We start from the raw sequence: 22,951 nt of genomic DNA on the forward strand, positions 1-22,951 counted from the left end.
ACATGAATATGGGACATTATCATATAGTCCATGAGATGCATTGTATGTAATTTATGTGAAAAGTCACAGAAGATGTAAATCACAAGTTCTTTGTAAACTCAGAATTTATAGTTCGTAGTCGGTGATGAAATTGGGCATTTCATCTGCGAAGACTATAACGTGTCAACTAAGATAATTTGTCTTGATTATGGAAGTGGAAATTTCTAGTTGATATGTTGATATGTTTTAAGAGTTAAAACATATTGAACAGGACTGCTTGAGATTTATTATTCTTCTAACGACTGTTAAATGAATAATAAATCTCATGACTTCTATTTGCATGAACTCTTAATCTTGAGAGAATAATGGATCTGATCATGAAGTGTAGGTTGCTTTGATATATCAGGAGTGAGATCTGAAGTGACGGTCAAAACCTCAGTATGTTGGGCAGCCACATTTAGAGTTGATGGAACATATATTCTCAAGATGGAATTCATAGTCTCTTGATAAAGATATAAAATATTCCCTTGAGATAAGTTTAATAGTTTCAGTTATTCAGAGAGTTAGGCCTAACCACTTTAGTAAGAAATTACTAAAGTATATATTTATGAAATTGGATTTCATAAATATATAATGAATAACTTTAAAGAATTAAACCGGGTACTCAAGGATAAGACGTAGTACTTTACAAAGTGGCAGTCTACATTTATGACTTTGTGTTACTACGAATATTTTATGAAGGGGTTACATGTATAATAAAGTCTTGGGATATAATTTATTAATAAGGCCTAGAGTGCAATTATATTTATATAGTGATATTAAATATAATTAATGGTAACTTTGGACTTGTCAAGAGTTGACGGAAAAGCCCAGGGCCCATTGGAGCTAGTGTCTTATTGGTCACTTTTGGTCCCACTTCAAGCCACACACTAAAGCCCAATTGGAAAGGCCCAATAGGCCAACCCAATTAGATAATCAGTTAGTTATAAAGGGAGAAATATACAGAATTTTTATTAGAAGAGATTAGAAAAGAAAAAGAAACGGTGTGTGAGAGAGTGTGAGACACACTTTCATTCTCCCTTTGAAAAACTGATTGAGAGACCACACATCTTGGGCGTAAAGTGGAATTAGAGTGAAGATTAAAAGTGTTCTCAAGTGCTTCTAATCTTTGTTTTGAATTTCTCCACAACAAGGTACGCTATCTTGTTCTTAAATTCTAAAATTTACATAGTGCACGTTATCAATCATGAATGAAATAGATCCTTGTTTGTTGCTTCCGCTATATGTTTTGTATGAGATACAAAACCAGAATTTTTCCTTCACCATCAACTCTCATAAAAAACAATTTCCAAAAGAATTGAAGATACTTTCACACACAGAGAGAGAAGGAGAAAGAGTGAACAAGCCTTTGTATGAGCTGTGAGCATATCTACCTCTGTAATAAGATAAATACAAAAACCTTTTAACACCCAAACACCAAAAATAAATAAAATAAAACCAAGAAAACCAATTTCATAGTAAAACAAAAAAAAGAATGATATAGAAAGATTAATGTTACAGCAGCATTAATATTACCTAAAACGTTGAATAGATAAATGTTTGTTTTGCTTTTATTACTGTGGGGGGTAAAAAGATCCTGATGGGAACATGGGCCTTTTGGGCCGTGTTAAGGAGGGCCGACCTGACCCTGGGTTTAGAAGTTGTTAATACTATGGGTCGGCCCATGCGCCGAGGATCCGAGGACCCAGCCGAGGGTGAACTTACCCTCGGGTGAGCACCGAAGAACTCGGGATTTCATAGTAAAGGTTAGGGGATGGCACAGTTAAGGCCAATGGTTAAAAGGGGGAAACCCTAGAATGCCCCAGAAGCACCGGTGTTGAAGAAATGTCAAAGATAAAGGCTGCTACCTCCACATTAAAGACCCTGCACCTACCACCCTGGCCGCATTAATGGGGAGGTGATACTTGAACAGTGGAAGGGAAACTTCTAGTTACTGTTCAAAGGCACTAAGAAAAGAAATATCTAGGCTAAGGGAGGAGTTGGGGCAACACGTGTAGAAAGTATTAAAAAGAAGAGTATTTAAGGGAGGACCTAGAACAGAAAGGAGGAGGACTTTTTGTAACCTAACAAGAAAAAAGACAAAGAGAGAGAGATAATATAAGAACAGCTCTCGGCTTACGTCCGAGGAGACCTATTTACATTACTCCTTGCTGTTTCCAAATACTGGCAATCTTTAGTGGTCATTTAATCTTCACTCACTTCTAACCTGGGTTTCAAGCCCACTCTCTACAAATTTTTATTGTTTAAGGCTCATTGGGCCTGAGCCCATAACTGTTCTTGGGTCCAGGTGCAATTGTGCACTTACAATTACTACTTCCCAATGCAATGAATTCCTCCTTAATAAGTGCAATTAAGCATCTTTTCACACTTCACATGCGTAAATATTTATCATTATTTCTGGGAATCACAACCAAACAGCCAATTATGAATCCATTAATTGCCAACTCTTGGAGAAAACAAAAAACGTTTGGTTTGTTTTAACAAACAAAAAAAAGTGTGTGAGAATTAATGAATTCCGAAGGTAATTCTATCCTATATTAAAAAAAAAATGTTACAGCATCATTACTATTACCTAAAAAGTTGAATAGATAAATGTTTGTTTTTCTTTTATTACTACTTCCCAATGCAATGAATTTCTCCTTAATAAGTGCAATTAAGCATCTTTTCACACTTCACATACCTAAATATTTATCATTATTTCTGGGAATCACAACCAAATAGCCAATTATGAATCCATTAATTGCCAACTCTTGGAGAAAACAAAAAACTTTTGGTTTGTTTTAACCAAAAAAAAAAAAATCAAAACCAAAACCAAACCTTTGCCGGAAAAACACTTTGAAAATCAAAACCAAACCAAGAAATCACAAACTTAGCTATACTTTGAGCATGTCAGAATTAACTTTCAATTCCATTAAAACTTAGAGACCAAGAAATTACAGGACCATTCAACATTAATAGCCTTTTAATCATCAATATATCAGATAATAGTTCATATAACATAATTATAACATTTGAACTGATTTAAAGCACAAAACAATGTTCACAAATTTACACAATTTGAAGCCAAAAAAAAAAAAATCATGTATAAACAAACACAACCCAAAACAAAGTAATCCAACATACTTAAAGTCACAGATTAACTAAGATTGAAAAAAAAAAAAAAAAAACCTCAGCCACCAATCCAATAAATCAAAACACAGAAGGAGAGGTAAAAAGAAAGAAAAAAGGAGACGTACAGATCGTGGAGAAAGAGGCGAAGCGTCGGGGTTTGTGCTCAGATCGGTGACAATATGCTCAGGTGGGTTCATATCGGCGATGACGTATATTTGAATCGGCGACGATGCTCAGGTGGTTCTTCAATCGGCAACGGCGTGCTCAAGAATCGTTGCAAATCGTTCTGATCGGCGACGATTCAGGTGGTTATCGGCGACGGTTCAGGTCTCTTATCGGCGACGGTTCGGGTCTTTAATCGGCGACGGTTTAGGTCTTATCGGCGACGGTAAGATGCTTTTCGGCAACGGCTTCCTTTGGTATAGAAGAGGTTCTTTTGGGAGCTTTTTGGTAGGTTGGGTTCTTTTGGGCTGAAGGCTTTTAGAGAAAATAGGAGTGAAATAGAAGGTTTTGGTATTTATAGTGGCCTTTAGTGACAAATTGGTCCATCGCTAATGCTACTTTTTCGTCACCAAATGTAGTAGGCTTTTAAGCTTTTAGCGACGAATTTAAGTTTCATCACTAAAGACCCAGGATTTGTTAAGATTTTTAGTGACGAAATTCATATTTCGTCACTAAAGCAAACTTTTAGTGACAAATTGTGATTTCGTCACTAAAAACATGGAAGTGTAAAACTATTATTATTTTTAGTGATGAATATCTTTCGTCACTAATTCTTCCTTATAGTGACGAAATGATTTTCGTCACTAATACTATCCACAGCAATATCTACAGTGATGAAATATTTCGTCACTAAAAATTTTAACTTTTAGCCACAAAATATTTCGTTGCTATAGATTAATTAAACTCGCGCCAAAGTTTCCCTCCGATGCCGCCCATTTTTCAGATCACAATAGCAACGAAATTTATATTTCGTCACTAAATGTTATAATTTTTTTCATTATTAGTGACGAAATCCATATTTCGTCACTAAAGTTGTATTTTTAGAGATGAAAAATATTTCCTCACTAATTTTCGTCACTAAAAATATATTTTGTTGTAGTATTTTGAGTCTGGTTTTCTAATGGTTTAGGTTGATTTTGGTTTGATTTTTTTTTGGTTGATTTTGGGTTAATTTTATGGTTGATTATTAACTATTGAAATGGGTTGTGGTGGTGGTGGTTGGGCAGTGCTGGGTTAGTGGTTAGGTGTTTCTCCTATTCTTCTTCTTTCTTCTTCTACTGGGTTGTTGTGGCTGTCAGGAAAGAGAAGGAATCTGACTGGTGAGAGAGAAAAAAAGAATAAACTATTTTTGTACACAGCTACAGTAACTACATATATTTACATGGTTACTGTAGTAAGTGTGTAAATATACACATTTTTACACCCATTGATGTGGGTAATTTTGGAGAAAAATTGTGTAAATTTTAACACTTTTTGTATTTTATAAGCTCTCGTGCGGAGCATTTTCTAAGTTGTTTTGATTAAGTCAAACTAGCAGCTTTAGCTGTTGAGAACAGTTAGTTATAGTTATCTATGTGTCCAAACAATGGCCTTAAGGCAGTTAGCTTATATGGTAGTCTTTCCTATCTAAATTAGTTAATTTTGTTAAAGAATTAGTTACTTGTATTAAATGTAACCAGTGTTAGTTTGACACTTGGCATGAAACTAATCATTGTTAGTTGTAGGACAGATTGTATAAGTACTCTTGTACTCTCATTTTTGTAATGGATTTTTTAGAATTAGTGATTTTAAGCCTGTGCCTTTCATTGGAACTTAGTGTTCTTACATAGGTGTCTAATCACCTACTAAATATTCTAAACAAACCCAAAATAGTTCAGCCTACACATATTCTCTACACCAATTTGGTATCTGAGCTAAAAGGCATGAATGGTGTTCACCAATGCAAGCTGAAGCTGTAGCTGTTTATTGGGCAATCTAGCTAGCACAAAAGGAAAAATGGCAGCACATCATCATCGAAGGAGATGCCAAGTCCTGTTTTGATCTCCTAACCACATCTGAATTGCAGCCTGATTGGTCCATTGCTACTATTATTTGTAATATACTTGATCTTAGTAAACTCTTTTTGAAACGTAATTTTAGATGGGTTAGGAGATGTTGCAATATTGCTGCCCATGTGGCTGCAAAGTATGCAATTAGATTTTGTAGAGTAATTTGTTTCAACATGTATAGTCTTCTTGTAGTAATTGCTGATGCTTGTAAGGTTGACAGCCATTGTTTTGACTGTTAAATGATGAAGTCATTTAGCAAAACAAAAAAAAAAAGGTGGAAATGAAAAGCAAAAAGTAGAAATGAAGATAAGGAGTCATGTGGGGAGCGCAGGGTTTTTAACGTTTAGGTTTAAGTGAAACTTCTTGGAAGGTGCCATACAAGGGTTTTACTTACAAATACCCTTTCATGCGTACCATTAAAAAAAAAATATTCTGTGGAATACAAAATGAAAGAATAATTACTTTTTTTTTTTTTTTAAGTAAAAGGCGAAAGAGTAGTTGGCTCTGTACTCACCGCACAGCTCCGTTAAGGACAAATACATGATCAGCGCAGTTAACGAACCAATTCTTCTCCCAATAAAAACCATAAAAAAAAAAAAAAAAAACATAACCAATCAATTCACTTCATTAAATTTTTTTACTCTTTTATCAATTAAAAAATTTTAGATCAATAATAATAAGTAATAATAATTTTATTATATATATATATATATATTGTAGAAATTTCAAAATAGTACGCTACAAAAACAAAATTCAAAACATTAATTTCTACTCGATTTTGCAAACAGAAAATTTTTAACTACTCTTAAAGTATAATAAAATTATACTCTCCTCTTGATAAATACCACCATAAATTTCATAAGTAAATACGATAAACGTTAAAAGAGGAGTATCATTCACATTCATGAACCTATCATAAATTTAATGCGATAGGTTAACATTATTCACCGTGTTGACTAGTCTTCGGAAGCTGACAAAGATAGACTTGGTTGATCCCAACCGTTCTGATTTGAGACACGTGGATTTTTCGGAATTCCAGGGAAAGTGTAAGGAAAGACGGGAGGAACCGCTCTTCGTCCTTTAAAAATGAATCAGCTAGCTACACAGCCAAAATGAAGAGAGAAAGAGGGGAAGAACCACTAGAAAGTCTCGAATCAACAACACTCAACAAAGCGGGTATCTACCGTTAAATCGGCTGAACAGTCTTCAGCGGCAGTTCAGCCTCAAGTGAGTCAAGCATGGCGCTATTGGTACGTCTTCAATCACACGACTGGTTTTTTTTTTTTTTTTTTTTTTTTTTTTTTTTTTAAAGCAAGCCTTCTTCACTTATTTTGCTGAAAAGGAAAAAAAAAAAGAAAAGGAAAAAAAAAAAAAAAAAAACAGACTGGTTCACAGCTTAATCAGATATTTTTAATTCAAATTTGGGCTGAGTTATCGGATGGGTCCACTCTTTTGCCAGGTCTAGCATGAGTGGTAATTTGACATTTTTTTTTTTTTTTTTAGATCTAACTGATAGATTGAAATTATAACTTTTTTTTTTTTCCTATTTGCAAATTTGCACATCTTTAAAAATTGATTGATATGGGAGATTTTGGGGTTGGATCGTAAAATTAAGCTATTTTTTACACATTTTTCTACTTTGCATTGTATGGTACAAATGCTCTTAGGTAACTTTTCACACTTTTTTTCATTCATTTTGATTCCTCGTTCTTTATTTGTTTATTTAATTGTATTATAAACTCATGCTTTATTTTTTATTCAGTGTTTTTTGTTTTTATAAATTAGCTTAATTTTATGTTTTATGCTATAAAATTTATTTTATTCTAATTATTCTAATTTTATGTGAAAGAAAAAAATTATTTTATTTGTAAAAATATTTTTAATTATAAATATATACCATAAAATATGCATATGAATATTTTTTTTTTATAAAAAAAAAATTAGTTATTAAAGGTTTTGGATCTCGAAAAGTGAAAAAATAGATACTAATTAAACAAAAAAAATATTATGATATATAAATTGATTAAATTAATATTTAAATATTAAAAAAAGTCTCACACTATTTGTTAGATAAGGGGCCTTAAGGGTCTCGGGATGAAAAAATAGGAGAATATAAAATAAAGAGAGAATACAAATTGGAGGATAAAAGGAATTTTAGTTTTATTTTTATGATGTTTATTGGGGGTAAAAAAGTAGAGGGATAAAAACTCGATTGTTAAGAAAAATGAAAAAATGAAAGCCATTTAGGCCAAAACCCACTCAATCCAAAAGCCAAATCATCACCCACCCAACCCGAAACCACTGATCAAACAACGAGAAATCAATGAGTTGACCGGCGGCAATTTGATCTTGATCAGCGAGTTGATTGGTGGCAGTGGTTTGATCTTGATCAAATGAGAAAAATGAAGAGTGAGGTGAGAGTGATTGACAGCGATTTGATCAGGCTTCGTGTGGTTTGATGTTGATTGGCGACAGTGGTGTGACGTTGATCAGGAGAGTTTTTCGTGCGGCAGTGGTTTGATGTTGATCACAAAGAGTGAGGCGAGAGGGAGAGTGAGGTGTAGCAATCGTGTATAAATTCATGTGGGTGTTTTTTTTTTGCCAAAATGTGTAAAATAAAAGGATTTTTGTATTCTAGAAGACTATGCACCCACTGATGTGGATGGTCTTATGTCAATCCCATTCCCTTATGATTCCTATTTCCTTATGGCAGTAGGATTTGCATCTTGTGTATAACTACAACCTATTGTCTTTTGTGTCGGGGGCATGTGTGATATATGTACCATATTAGTACTAAGAAATATTTGAAAGTTCAGGGAGCACCTGCCCCCCTCGCCTCCCCTCCCTCCGCCCCTAATAAAAACCCATGAAAAGTAGTCACACGTGCTTTTTAGTCTTCACAAGTACAAAACTTTTGTTCCCCCTCCCCCCCCCCCTCCCCCACACACATATATATATCAACCATAACTTATTTGTGTTTATTTTGATTGGTGAGCAAAAGTATTGCACCTTACACAGTGTTGTTTATAATTTAATAAAAAAAAAAAAAAAGACGGGGGCAAACGGATGTGATGCATATGACAAGTTTGATTAATATTCTGTAACAGGGATGTGATGCACAGGTGCTGTTTATGATCTGCACATTAACCCTGTGGCTTTGGCTAGACATCGTCGAAACCCGCCCCATTGTTCCATTCAGAAAAGACACACATGCTGTTAATCCATGGGTATCCACTGAGAGTTCCTATCGATCGCACTTCAAAGACCATGAAGTACTTCATCGTCTCAAAGCCAGCGCTGAGCAGCACTTAAGAGTTTTTGCACTTGAGATTGTGGAAGGCAGTGATGGAGCTGAGGAGGACGTTTCATTACAACTAGAATATCAGCGCTCACAGGAGACATCTATCTCCAGATGCCAGGAAGAGCACAGGCTTAACTTTAGAGGCAATAGGGGAGGCAGTGATAGTGATGAAGGAGAAGGTGAAGAAGAAGAAGGACGAAATGGAGGTAGAGGGAATGGGAGTGGCAGACGAAGTGGAGGAGGAGGTGGAGGAGGAGGCGGAGATGGAGATGGAGAGGGAGGTGACGTGGAAGGCAGAGGTGGAGACAAGAAGAAATTGAGTCCCACTCTAAAAATATTACAACTAATAGCAATGTCGACTATCGCTAACACAACACAAACATTTGGTTCGGCTATATCCTTGAAAGTTGGTGGCCTAACTTTCTTGACTAAGATTCTCCTAATTTTGGTTACGGCAATTAGCTTGGCGGGTTACCTCTGTAGCATCATCGCTATCTTGCTAATGCCTAAGAGTAGGGATGGCCATGGGTAGGGTATGGGTATACCCGATCCATACCCGACTCGAAAAGCTTACCCATGGATACCCGAATATCAATATCCATTAATATCCATACCCGAATCTTACCCGAATTATTATCCATGGATATCCATACCCTACCCGAAACCCGAAACTTTTTTTTTTTTTTTTTTATGCAAATCATTTTAACTTAAAAACTAACCAGCTCTGTGTTGAGTAGGGCCTTACAGAAATTTAAGAGCTAAAAATGAAGTGTATGGTAACCCACTAAAAAGAGCTTTATACTCTTAAAAATTTTACACAGAAAAGTGAAAGTTAGAGCTTTTAGGAAAATTGAACTACGTACATGCTTTAGAAATTCGGATCTTTAGAGCACTATTCACTATAAATTTTCCAAACACACGGAACGGTAAATAGATTCTTAGTCAACGCTCTATATCACAAAAGTTTTAATGCTAAAGCTCCACGGCTCTATTTTCCTAGAGCAATAATCGTACGAGACCTTGCCTTCTTTGAACTCTTTGCAACTCATGTTAGTAAAGATCAAAGTTAACTAAAGGTTTACTTGGATCTTTTAAACTTAATATAGAGCAGAGAACATCTTAGCAATCTACAAAAAATACAATATAGATCAGCTCAGTAATATAATTCAGTCGGCATTCTAACAAATTTGATGAAACATTGCAAACCAAACCCATGACAGATCCTACATTCCTATATTCTGTTTATCATGAGACAAGAATCCTACATTCCTATATTCTAAAAATTCCATATCACAGATGGTGCAGCAACAAAAATTACACAATCAAGTCACTAAGCAATATTTTCCTCTGCCTCTTCAGTTGTTTGTCAAGCAAATTCCAACTCCATGGTAGTGAAGATCAGCATGTAAAATTGCATCAAAACTTAGGTCTATGCTTTACAAAGTCCACATCTTGCAAGTTGCTTTCTGCGTTGTGAACATCAAAAATTTGCCGGCGTCACCACAAATTCACCGAAAGAGCTCTTAAAAAAAAAAAAAGCATCGGGAAAACAAACTTAGGTCTATGTTCAGATTTAGCATATACCAATGAATTTTATATCTTCCCATAAAATCTCAATCAATTTGGACCCCAAAAATAACAAGAAATCAGAAAGTCGTACAATAGTATATTTTTTGCTTACGCATTTGACCGTGCCTTACAGGATACAAACCTTATGCAGAATCCAAAAAGAAAAGTAGTAAACTCTCTCCAAAATTGGGCTTTTTAGAATGCAAAACCATATGAAGCAACTCCTCCAAAATGAAACCTATAACTTTACCAAAATGTTGGTCTGGTCAAATATTGACCTAGCATTTCTACATTGTATGAGATGTTAAACAATTGTGCACTTACCAAAGCCTTACACAGTACCTTCCATATAATCCATTTCACACAATGGCCCACCTTGAAAATTGACTCGAGAACCAACTAATTACACGAAAAATCATGAAAATGATATCTTGTAATATTCCTTTATTCCGTCTTTCGGTCGACACATACGACCAAGCTCCAACACAACCAAAATTGATTCAGTCCTTGACCATTTTCTTCTACACATTTGGATTGATAGCAAAACAACTTACTTGGAATCTCATTCTTTCTTTGTATGAAATGAAAAGAGGCTAAAAGATTGAAATTAATCCAATCGGATATCATGCAAATTTAGAAAGGCAATGGAGCTATTCAATTGCTTTGTCATTGATATAATTTAATCATACGAGGATTACTCCCTTAGGCCTTAGGCCTTAGGCAAGCCAAATTTGTGGACTTGCGGGAATTTGAGAAACGAGCACAAGAAGAGACTATAACTTGGAAATTTTGTTTAAGCTGATACATCAATTATATTATATACAAAATGAAAAGTACACCAATAGCCTAATTCATTTCATTTTCTTTTAAAATTTGAACTTCAAGTCTAGATAGAAATAATTAACCAAGTCTGAGAATTAAGAATTTTGGCTTGCCTCTGTACGAAATTCACTTCTCTACATAAATAGACATATCCCCAAATAGAATCAAACACCTTAATGCAATCAAAAACCAAATCTAACACATACCCAGTTGATAACATTCAATCAAAAACCAAATTCGACACATGCCCAGCTAAATTCAAACTCTAAAACCAAAATCTAACACACACTAGTTGACAAATTCAATCTAGAAAAGTAAACAAAAGTTAATAATCAACTAAACCCAGATACCCACAGAAAAGATTTTTCTTTTGAAACCAAACAAACAAAGAATGTGTCATTCACTTCAATACAATAATCCCAACAGAACCCATTTTCTAAAACCAAAAACGTATATCACTGTTTGTTCAACTGAAAAAATATTTGTGCAAAATAATAAATAAAACGAAGAAATCGGGCTTGCCTGAAATTATGATTTTGGAATCGAAACGAAGAAATTGTTCAACTATTTTTGGTTGCCGATTTCGGCTCAGAATTTGAACACTCGCAGAGTCGCAGATCGTTGGCTCAGGGACTCGTTGGCTCAGAAACACAGAGTCAGAACAGAGAGAGAGAGAGAGAGAGAGAGAGAGAGAGAGAGAGAGAGAGAGAAAGAGAGAGAGAGACGACAGAGACTGTGAGAGAGAGAGATTTAGGGTTTTTTTTTTTAAATACGGGTCGGGTATGGATATTATCCATACCCTACCCGAATAATTCGGGTAATATCCATACCCTGCCCGTTAAGTTCTACCCATCAAGGACCGGGTATTACCCGGAATAATTGGATCGGGTAGAGTTGGATATCCATTACCCAATGGGTATGGCCATCCCTACCTAAGAGGCCACGGTTTTCTCGTGTATTGGTTTGGACAGGGTGTGCTGCTACTTCCTTGGGGTTCCTTATTCTGATAGTTGCCTTGGTCCTAGAATTGTAGGAAAACTATTGTATAGTCCCGAACTATGCTCTCTTCCCTCTGTGAAGGGAAGGGAGCACATATAGTCAGGGCTATGCAATAACAATGCAAGATTGTATATATAACTGAGAATGAGAATTATAATGTGTGCTCTTTTATTTTATGAAGGACTTTTATAGTTAGAAAGTACTCATCTCACATCATGGCATGTACATTTAATCTTATTCTTATCATAAACTAAACTAGCTTGGAATTTTTATTTAGATTTTAAGTCATCATGAAAGTTTATTTCAAATTTTGTGGGTCTACACTCTTGGCTTTCTTCAGCTAGAGAAGAAAGGAGAATCGAATTGCTTGTGCTATTTTTATTTTTGTAATAAAATGCATTGACAAATTACACATGTTAATGAAATTTTGGCTTATATGCACAAATTTATTATGGTTGTGTATACTTTTTCTGGATATATGTATACAACATAATTTTATTTTTTGAAAAATGTATAAAGCTAATATGTAATAAATTATTAAATGCATTTTAACCATTGCTCTTCTTTTTTTTTTTTAAGGAAAAAATCATTGCTCTTAAGACATTGTTAACAAAATCCAAATTTTTTATTATTGGAATACTCGAAACTTTCATTCAAATGCAGAAGACTAGCTAATAAAAAAGAGATTGCCTCTATATAGCTTTTAAGTCGGTTTAATTGAGGAACCTTAATGTTTATGGTTAGTTTAGATGGAGTTTAGACAGAGGGAAAAGGAGAGTTTGCCGGAATATAAAGGCTTTCTAGCCAAGCCAATATTTGATTGGCAAAATTGTAATGTCTTGTACAAAATTGTTTCAAGAACGCTCCATCACCTTAAAATCAAGTGAAAAGGTGAAGCACGTTTCATGGCCCTTAAAGCTCGAGACGAGCAAAGCATATGATAGAGTGGAATGGATTTTCCTAAAAAAATTAATGGAGAAATTGGGCTTTGCAAATAAGTGGATTTCCCTTATTTGTTCTTGTATCTGCTCTGTTTCTTTCTCTATTTTGGTACAAGGCAAACCACCCATACAGTAAGCTGAAAAATTCAGCTGAATTAGAGGAGTCTCTCTTTGAAGGATAGGTCCAAAGGTCTCACACTTGTTAATTATAGATGATAGTTTGATCTTTTGTCGAGCAAATACACATAAGTGTAGCACTATCCTCGATATCTTGCATCAATATGAAGAAGCTTCAGGCCAACAAATCAACCGAGGCAATACTCAAGTATTTTTCAGCCCCAACATTGATCATCATATGCGGGTGAACATTAAAACTCTCCTACGGGTAGCAGTCAGTTCCAATTATGACAAATAACTCGACCTTCTATCTTTTGTTGGTAGAGCAAAAAAGCAAAGCTTCAGTTACATTCGAGAACGGATCTAGCATAAAATGGAAGGGTGGAAAGAAAGACTATTATCACAAGGCAGTAAGGAAGTGCTGATAAAAGCGGTCCTTTAAGCAATGCCCACTTTCACCATGGGCTGTTTCAAACTCCCTAAAAGTTTATGCAAGGATGTTGGGAAATATAGACCCCGATTGATAGAATTAATAAGTTTTAAACCCAAGTTGTTAATTAGGTTTATTATGAATAGAACTTGTTAAAATAAACAAACATTAATATCATGTCAAAATCATATGCAACGAAAAAATAAATAAGATAAGATATGCTGACATAGGAAAACCAATGAAACAAACCAGTTTCACAGTAAAAAACCTGGGGGGAAACCTTCTTGAAAAGAAATCCACTATAGTAAAGAGCTAGAAGTTTCATATTTAGTACAAAACCTTTGTCCCTAGACTCTACAATCCACATAGATGAATTTACAGCAAAAACCTTCTACTACTTCAGAACTTCTAAACTCTTCAATATATGAACGCCACCCTTTGATGCATGGATCTCAGTACGTGACTAACTCCTTTGCACGAATCCCAGTACGTGACTCACTCATCAACTTGAGAAAGAAGAATGTTGGCTGCAAAGTTCTTCACTTTATCAACAATGAAGATCAAGAAGCACTTAGTTACAAAACCCTAAGGCGCAAAGACGCAGTAGCTTCTTTTAGAGAGAATAAGACTCTGGTCACCTTTTGCATATGTTCTCTTTGTATATTCTTATGTGACGGCCTTTAAAATAAGCTTTATATATGTATAGGGTTGTGAGAAAAGAAACCCTACACAAATACATAAACATGGGTCGAAAATCAGATCTGAAAATTATAATTTTCGTAACCTCGATAGATAGTATCTGTCGAGTCTCATTAAACCTCGATAGATAGCTATCTGTCAAACAGTTGTCGAGATTTAATGAATCAGCACTTCTTCACTTGTTTCTTGGACAGATTTGCATGGCTTCAATACTAGACTTGAACTTTTGTTCTTTGAAATATTAAACATATCTTAGATCTACTCAAATACAAGTAAAGTGCGTTTTGTCAAAGGATTAGCCAACTGCATAAAATATGTCCTTAAAAATCTCCCCCTTTGGCAATCCATGACAAAACCACAACAAACAAATGAACATATGAGAGAGGTCATAAATCACTTAACTCATACTCACTTGTTGAATACAATAAAATCTATCCTAACACAAACTCTTTAAAAACTTTGCAAAAAGAGAGTTCAAGGCAATGAAGACTTTGACAACCTGTATTTCTGAAACACTAAAACAAAACTCATCAAAGCATCTTTGTGTGAAGCAGAAATAATAGATTGCATACAAATAAAGAGGAAACATGTGTATAAAGATAGAAAAGAAACAACACATGTAGAGGTAGGTAAAGAAGACATACATCATATATATATATATATATATATATATATATATATATATATATATATATATATCTATATATAAATATATACATCAAAGATAATCACAATATATGTAAAAATGGTCACAAGACCAGTGTACAAGAAGAAGGAAGTAAGCACTCCCCCTAACAAGATGAAACACATCTCCCCTTTACAAGGGCATGTATTTCTCCTCCTAACATGTAGAATCTTAAAAACAAAAACCACATATTTTGCAATTTCTTCCCCTTTTTGTCATGATTTACAAAGGGTACAAGAAGCTATAAAACTTTACCCGAGAAACATAAAGATGATCAAGGATGATCAAGGGGGTACAAAGAATCTATATAAATGCATGAATGTAATGAAACAAGATACTATGGATGACAAGATCAAAGAAACATACAAAGAGTTTTGCGTGTTGTGTGTGAAAACCTTGCAAGATTGCATAAGTGTCTCTATGTTAGATGATTTGGGGTATGAGTAAATCAATTTAACTCACACACGATCATAACTGTTTGATGGAGACTATCACCTTCGAGGTACATCCTATAACTCTCACATTTTCTAGAATACACGTTTGCAATCATGTTTTAAAGTATTTTATTTTTTTTGCTTTTATTTTCTTTGCATATTTTTCTTTGATTAAGCAAATCATGCATGGGTATATGAAAGAGAGAAAATAAATACCCAATTATATTAAACTTTTTGACATTGCACTTTTACTATGCCGAAGCATACAGATGTCATTGACATTGCACTTTTGCTATGCCAAAGCATACAGATGTCATGTCATGATTGGTGAGTAATAGTGATGAGATGGTTATTTTTGCATTTCTCCTAGGATTTTCTAGTCATTCCTATCAAAAAGAGTGATACAAATGTTAAGTATAAGAGATCACTTAACCTTACTCATCACAAATAAAGAGCCACAAAGCTCACTTGCTTAGTTGTGTATAGAAATGCTCATCTAAGCTACAAAAGATACAAAGTTTAGAGAACTCTGTTTCAATGGCCATTTTAAGGTTCACAAGAACCAATGTATACATACACATACTGTTTTTGTATTTTTTTTTATTTTGTATTTTTTTTATTTTGAAAAAAAAAAAACTAAACAACCAAACAAAAACAAAAACAAAAACAAACAAACAAACAATATGAAAGTATGAAAGAAAGATTCAAATGCATGAAGGCATGATAGAAAGGTGCAGATGCATGAAAACATGATTCCAAAAGTATATAAGAAATCAAGTAAAGAGAGTGCTACTTTAGATAATAAGAATTAAAACAGAGGACAAAAAAAAAAAGACAATTAAGTCTTAGGCTCCTTTCTCACTCACACAACACGAGTCTTTGGTCGTGAAGATGAAAAAGCACGTATCCTAGTATGTCTACTAAAGGACATGGAAGAATTAAAATTTTTCTGAAATTGAGTTAAAAAGCTCAAAGTTTTTAATAACTCTCCAAACAAAAGTGTAGGTCCTTGAGAGGAAACTTGTGACCATTTGGACACTTGCTTTTAAAGATACAACTTAATGCAATTAGGATTAATGTGTCCAGAAACACCACAATGGTGACAAACATAAGCAATTTTAGAGCTACTTGGCTTCCCAGAAGGAGTCTAACCTTAGAGGTTGACAGAGATCTCAACTTAGGACAATTTGGCTTAATATGGCCAACAATATGACAATGATGACAAGTGGGGACAAAAATAGATTTTTCTTTCATCTTAGGAGGAGTTTTAGACATAGGTTTCGAAATTTCAGCGTTAACATCAGATTGTTTACCTTTATCTATTCTAGCAATATTAGCCTTTAACTCTTCATGATTTCTTTTAAATGGAGGAATATAAAAAAAAAATTCTTTTAAGTTAGGCTCAACAACAAGTTTGACACTAGTTAATTTTTCAACTTCAGTTTTAAATTCAACTAGTTGCTCTTCCAAACCCTTAATTTTGTCCACCTAAGATGAAATTTGATTTTTAAAGTTCTTATTCAAATTACTGGCTTCATCTAATTTTGCAATTAAATCATCTCTTTCAAGTTTAGCCTTTTTAAAATTAGCTTTTAATTTTGTAGAACACTCAAGAGATTTCATACAAATATTATAAAACTTGCAATAGACATCCTGAAAAACATCATCATCATTCAACACAAGATCATGCAAATCAAAACAATCAAGATTTTTCATGACAATGGGGGTCAAAGATTACACTCAGGAAATTAATCCAATTAGAGTGTACCCGCTTTAATACCACTTGTTGGGAAATATAGACCCCGATTGATAGAATTAACAAGTTTTAAACTCAAGTTGTTAATTAGGTTTATTGTGAATAGAACTTGTTAAAATAAACAAACATCAATATCATGTCAAAATCATATGCAGAGGAAAAGTAAATAAGACAAGATATGATGACCTAGAAAAACCAATGAAACTAACCAGTTTCACAGTAAAAAACCTGGGGAAAAACCTTCTCGAAAAACAATCTACTATAATAAAGAGAAGTTTCATGTCTAGCACAAAACTTTTGTCCCTAGACACTGCAATCCCCGTAGATGAACTTACAGCAGAAACCTTCTACCGCTTCAAAACCTCTGAACTCTTCAACATATGAACGTCACCCTTTGATGCATGGATCCCAGTATGTGACTAACTCTTTTGCACGAATCCCAGTACGTGACTCACTCACCAACTTGAGAAAGAAGAATATTTGCTGCAAAGTTCTTCACTTCATCAACAATGAAAATCAAGAAGCACTTTGTTACAAAACCTTAAGGTGCAAAGACGCAGTAGCTTCTTTTAGAGAGAATAAGGCTCCAGTCACCTTTTGCATATGTTCTCTTTGTATTCTCTTATGTAACGGTTTTTAAAATAAGCCTTATATATGTCTAAGATTGCAAGAAAAGAAACCTTACACAAACACATAAGCATGGGTCGAAAATCAAATCTGAAAATTCTGATTTCCGTAACCTCAATAGATACCTCGATAGATAGTATCTGTCGAGCCTCATTAAACCTAGATAAAAAGCTATCTGTCGAGCAGCTGTTGAGTTTTAATGAATCAGCACTTCTTCACTTATTTCTTGGACAGATTTGCATGGCTTCAATATTAGACTTGAACTCTTGTTTTTTGAAGTATTAAACACATTCTAGATGTACCCAAATACAAGTAAAGTGCGTTTTGTCAAAAGATTAGTCAACTACATAAAATATCTCCTTAACGAAGGATATTGAATTTCTAATCCGGAAGTTTTGGTGGGGTTATAAGGAGGAAGTTAGGAAAACACATTGGGTGGGTTGGAAAAAACTTTGTATGCGGAAGTGCCAAGGGGGTTTAGGCTTCAAGGACATTGAAAACTTCAATTTAGCCATGTTGTGGGGGAGTTGCTCCATAACAAAGATTCCCTTTTTCATAAGGTCTTTAAATCAAAATATTTCCCCAATTGCTCTATTCTTGAGGATGGTGTGTATATGAAGGGTTCATATGCTTGGCAAAGCATCCTAAAAACACGTAGGGTCGTGAGGTTGGGTTTAAGATGGAGAAAAGGGGATGGCAAATCTGTCATGATTGGTGGTGACAAATGGCTCCCAGATTTGCATTCAAGCCGTGTGATTTTGCCTCAAAAACTTTTTCCCAATAACACACTAGTGTGTGCCCTTATAGATGAGGAAAAATGCAGATGGATTGAAGACCGAATGCTGGAAGAATTTCTTCCTCATGAAGCCGAAATCACACTCAGGTTACCTTTGAGCTCTACCCGTGCCAAGGACAAACTGATGTGGACTGCAACGAAGAATGGATGCTACTCCACCAAGTTAGCATATCGCTCCTCTCAGATGAGGCAGTGGCCTCAATACCTGGTCCATCAAACCCGATGGCACACAGGCCGTTCTAGTTGGAGACTTGGTCCTTAAATGTGCCAAACAAAATCTGACACTTCATATGGCGAGCATTCAACCATTCTCTTCTGACAAAAATGAACCTGCTGAAAAGGAACATCACGCGAAACTCTGTTTGTGTCCATTGCTGTTGTGACACCGAAGATACTGTCCATGCAATCTAGGGTTCTCTTGTAGTAAAAAACATTTGGTGGGAGTTAGAGCGGTGTCGACCTTTTTTGGCGGAAAAATTTTCCTGTTTTCCGTGACTTGTTCCAAGGAATTCTTGCACAAAAAATCCCACGGTTGACGAAGTTGTTTGCATATATCGCGTGGAGCATTTGGCATAACCGGAATGCGCAGAGAGTGGGGACAACTACACTGCCACTAAGGAATATTTACAGTGATGCCGTTGATCGTCTTCAAGAGTTTCAAATGACTCAAGACAGCTCCTTGTTGCAACGAACAATGGCTCAACCAACCCACTGGCTACCACCTCCACCATCTCAATACAAAGCTAATTGTGATGGAGCAATTTTCCAGGACACGTCCTCAGCGGGTTTGGGAGTTGTGGTGCGTGACTCTGATGGCTTCGTGATTAAAGCTCTATCAGAATGCATTGGCTTACCACCCATTGTGGAGGACTTGGAAGCATTGGCCTGTAGAAGAACCATCTCCTTTGCCATCAAGATCGGTCTACAGGATGTTGTGTTCGAGGGAGACTTTGAGGTTATATACAAACACCTTATATCAGATTCACCTTGCCTGGCTGCCTTTGGTCAAATAATTGAGGACTCGCGGCTCCTAACCTCAAACTTGAGAAATGCTTCCTTCTCACATGTCAAGTGTAATGGTAATACTGTTGCAGACAAACTCGCCAAATTGGCGAAATTCTTTTATGAACCCCAAATATGGTTAGAGGACATCCATTGTGATGCAACCAATTTTGTAACACTTGACAGAAGTTTTCTGGCCTCATAATAAAAATTTCCAACTAGTTTTTCAAAAAAAAAAAAAAAAATTGATCGGCAATAACACGCTGGACTGTCGTATAACTGGTATAAGACAAAATTTGCCACCATTCAAAAAAGTTAACCATCAACCAAAAGATATTAGTAAAAAAATTCCAAGTATGGAATCCATAATATTAAGTCCGAAAGCAGTATAGATACAATGAATCAAATAACAAGAGAAGATAAGAATGAGATTCTCGGGAAAAAAAAAAAAAATGGGGACGGGGAGGAGAAATATCATTTTTGTCCCTAAATTATTATAAAAATTTGTTTTTCGTCCCTAAAGTTTCAAAAGTTCTATTTTCATACTTAAATTTTTCTAAAAGTATTGATATTTCTCCGTCCGTCTGTTTCCGTTAACTTATGTCTTATTTGGCCTGACGGAGTGCTGGTTTGGTATCTAACTTGGATTAAAATTATTTTGTTTAAAAAAATACAAATACATAGCAAATAACTATAGGGCACGTGGGAATCATTTTTTAAAAGCCCAAAATTACCCCTCATTACAACAATTAAACTATATGATTTTCTTCCACACAATGAGTGCAATGACAAAAACCATCTCTCCCTCTGCCACTACCAAAAGCATCAACCCCAGAATTATTAACTTCAAAACCTCAACCTCTAACATTAGAATTACTACCACAGCCTCCAAAACAAGAATTATCACCATGACCACCAAAACCACCTCTAGTAAAGCTACTCCCAACCATCATTTCTAGGGGGCCTGTCTCCCAAAAGAAGTGACTAAAGTGAATCATTCTTAATTGAAGTCTGACGTAGAGGATCCATAGCCAGTGAAAGAATTGTAGAATGCACAATACTCTGAGAAGGAATACCATCTCCAGCCAAAATCTGGGTCTTCATTGATTGAAGATTTGGATAAAGTGCAGAAAAAAATTTAGAGAACTGCGCATGTTGTTACTTCGAAGCCTCCACATCACTCGTCATATGATGATACCGATTCAACTCATCTATTATCCCTTTGATAGTGTCACAACCTGTGGAAGACCACTAGTCATGTCTACACTATATACCTAAAGGACTAGTCAAGTTACAATTGAAGCTCCTCATAATCACTTATATAACTCAATTTGACCTAATAAACACCCAATATGAGACTCAACACATGCCCACAAAGCACACATTTATCCAATCTAATCCACATAATACAGGAAATCACAGAAAGCACTATAGTACTCACTCATGGCCTTGTCCATTGAGTATGTCTAATGGACAGCTTCCCAGATTTCTTTAGAAATAGACAAAAAAAAAAAACTGAAATTAGCACTCACTGACTGCTCCATACTATTCCATAACCAAGACATTACTATACAATTCTTATATTCACATTTAAACTCATTACTATCTTGAGGAGGACTTGCTAAAACAAGCTTCAATTTCTTTTAGCCCCAAACCTACATTGTTTACTTGCGCCCATAACAAATAAATAGAATCATTTACTTTTGTGGTTGTGACTATATTAACCACATCAGATGATTGCACAAAGATCAACAAATAATTTTTTTTTTAACTGTTACTGCAGTTGTACTGTTCTAACGGAAGCTGTTATGGATGAAATTGATGACTAATGGGCTGGTGACTAATAGGCTGTTTTACTTCGAGAAACATGCAGAGGCCCAACCTGCTGTAAAAAGCCCTTTTGCTACACCCTCAATCTCAGATTGGCAAGTTCTATTTTGAGATCGTAGGGACCAATCTGCAGTGCTCAAATTCTTTGTTCTACAAAGGAAAAATGGCAGAACTATTGTAAAGCCTCCTTGGGGATGCAGTGGAGGAAGGAGTTGCTGAATGGGTGAGTTGTTTGGTGGGTCAATCCATGGATAAATCGTTACCTTTCCATTTGGTAAAGAATTTTATGGGCCATCAATGGAGCTAATTTGGCAAGGTGGAAAGTGATGACTATGGAAAGAGGGTCATTCTTGTTTAAATTGTGAGGATGCACAGGTAAGGGATAAAATTCTTGAAGCTCAATTATGGTTTGTAGCAAACAAGTCCCTTATTCTTCATAAATGGCAACCTGGGTTACAAGCTATCAAGTTCAATCTCAATAGGATTCCTATTTGGATCAAGATCTTCCCTTCCCAGTTGAATATTGGAACCCCATGTGCCTGACTCATATTGCTAATGGGGTGGGCATACCATTATATACTAGATCTTTCCCGGAGAAATGGAAGTGGCTAGGATTCGCGAGGGTTTGTGTGGAAATTGAAGCTAATAGTCCACTGCCTACAACTATCTCTGTAAATATGTGGAAAGATGTATATTTGGAGGTTAAAGTGGCCTGTCCCTGGAAACCTCAGAGTTGTGTGGATTGTGAAATCTTTGGTCACTCTGTTTCATTCATGCCCATTAAAGAATAAGACGAAGGAGAAGCCAACTGAGCAGGTTGGGGATGTAAATAAGGAGAAGAAAATGAGTAATGGAGCTCCCCTAAGTCTATTACAACCCCAAGGGTATACTTCTGTTAATGTGTCACCTCCAAATGAGAGGGTTAGGCTGGAGCCGAATCCTATGGGAAGCTCATTGTGGTCCCAAGTATTGGTTCCTGTTAATCGTTCTTCTTCAAATGAGAAGATGCAGATGAGATCTACTCCAATGAGAAATTCTGTATCAGATCAAGCTTTGGAAGATACTATAGTGGGTGTTTAGGAAATTGGTGAACCTTCAGCATTATCTCCTAAGTTGAAAGATAGTGAACACTCTGATGGACAGTACTATACAACAGTTCATTGAAGCTGCAATGCAGCAAGGGGCTATAATCAAAAGCAAAAAGAAGAATAAACACAAGGAGACACATGTAGTGCAAGGAGAGATAAAGGGGTAAAGAATGTTAGTAACCCTCTGCAAACTACAGATTTCATATGATTTTCATTATATGGAATATTAGGGGCCTTACTGATCCCTTAAAATAGAAAGAGGTAAAATTGTACATTAGAAGGTTTCAGCATTATGAAGGCGATTGCTCCTGGCTGAAGTTTCCATAATAACTACGGAAGTCATTATTTAGGTGGAATATGGGTATGCTGGGATCTGGAAAAGTAACAATTAGCATCCTGTGTTGTAGTGATCAACTAATTCATTGTGCGATTACTTTACCACAAGGATACTCGTTTTATTCTTCCTTTGTTTATGGCTCAAATAGTGGGGCATTGTGAGGAAGAATTTATGGTCAAATTTGCGTAGCCTCAAGTCCCAAATTGGTGATCAACCGTGTTTGATAAGTGGTGACTTTAATATTGTAAAGGGGCCTAATGAAAGGTTTAGAGGTTTGGGTTCTATTTCATTTGAAGAGGAGTTTTGTCATTGCTTAA

General features: G+C 35.4%; 2 protein-coding genes across 2 annotated transcripts; both read left to right on the forward strand.

Moving 5' to 3' along the window:
- Window positions 1–6,150: 6,150 nt before the first annotated feature.
- On the forward strand, window positions 6,151–12,200 carry LOC142633146 (uncharacterized). The gene is made up of 3 exons (XM_075807415.1): window positions 6,151–6,451; window positions 8,309–9,008; window positions 11,826–12,200. The coding sequence occupies exons 1-3, from the start codon at window positions 6,440–6,442 to the stop codon at window positions 11,924–11,926; spliced, it is 813 nt and encodes a 270-aa protein (XP_075663530.1). The 5' UTR covers window positions 6,151–6,439; the 3' UTR covers window positions 11,927–12,200.
- A 6,088-nt stretch (window positions 12,201–18,288) lies between these two features.
- On the forward strand, window positions 18,289–19,584 carry LOC142632390 (uncharacterized). The gene is made up of 2 exons (XM_075806810.1): window positions 18,289–18,631; window positions 18,884–19,584. Exons 1-2 carry the CDS (start codon window positions 18,289–18,291, stop codon window positions 19,582–19,584), a joined length of 1,044 nt encoding a protein of 347 aa, XP_075662925.1.
- The last annotated feature ends 3,367 nt before the right edge of the window (window positions 19,585–22,951 follow it).

The sequence above is a fragment of the Castanea sativa genome, chromosome 4 (assembly GCF_040712315.1).
Source record: "Castanea sativa cultivar Marrone di Chiusa Pesio chromosome 4, ASM4071231v1".
NCBI classification, from domain to species: Eukaryota; Viridiplantae; Streptophyta; class Magnoliopsida; order Fagales; family Fagaceae; genus Castanea; species Castanea sativa.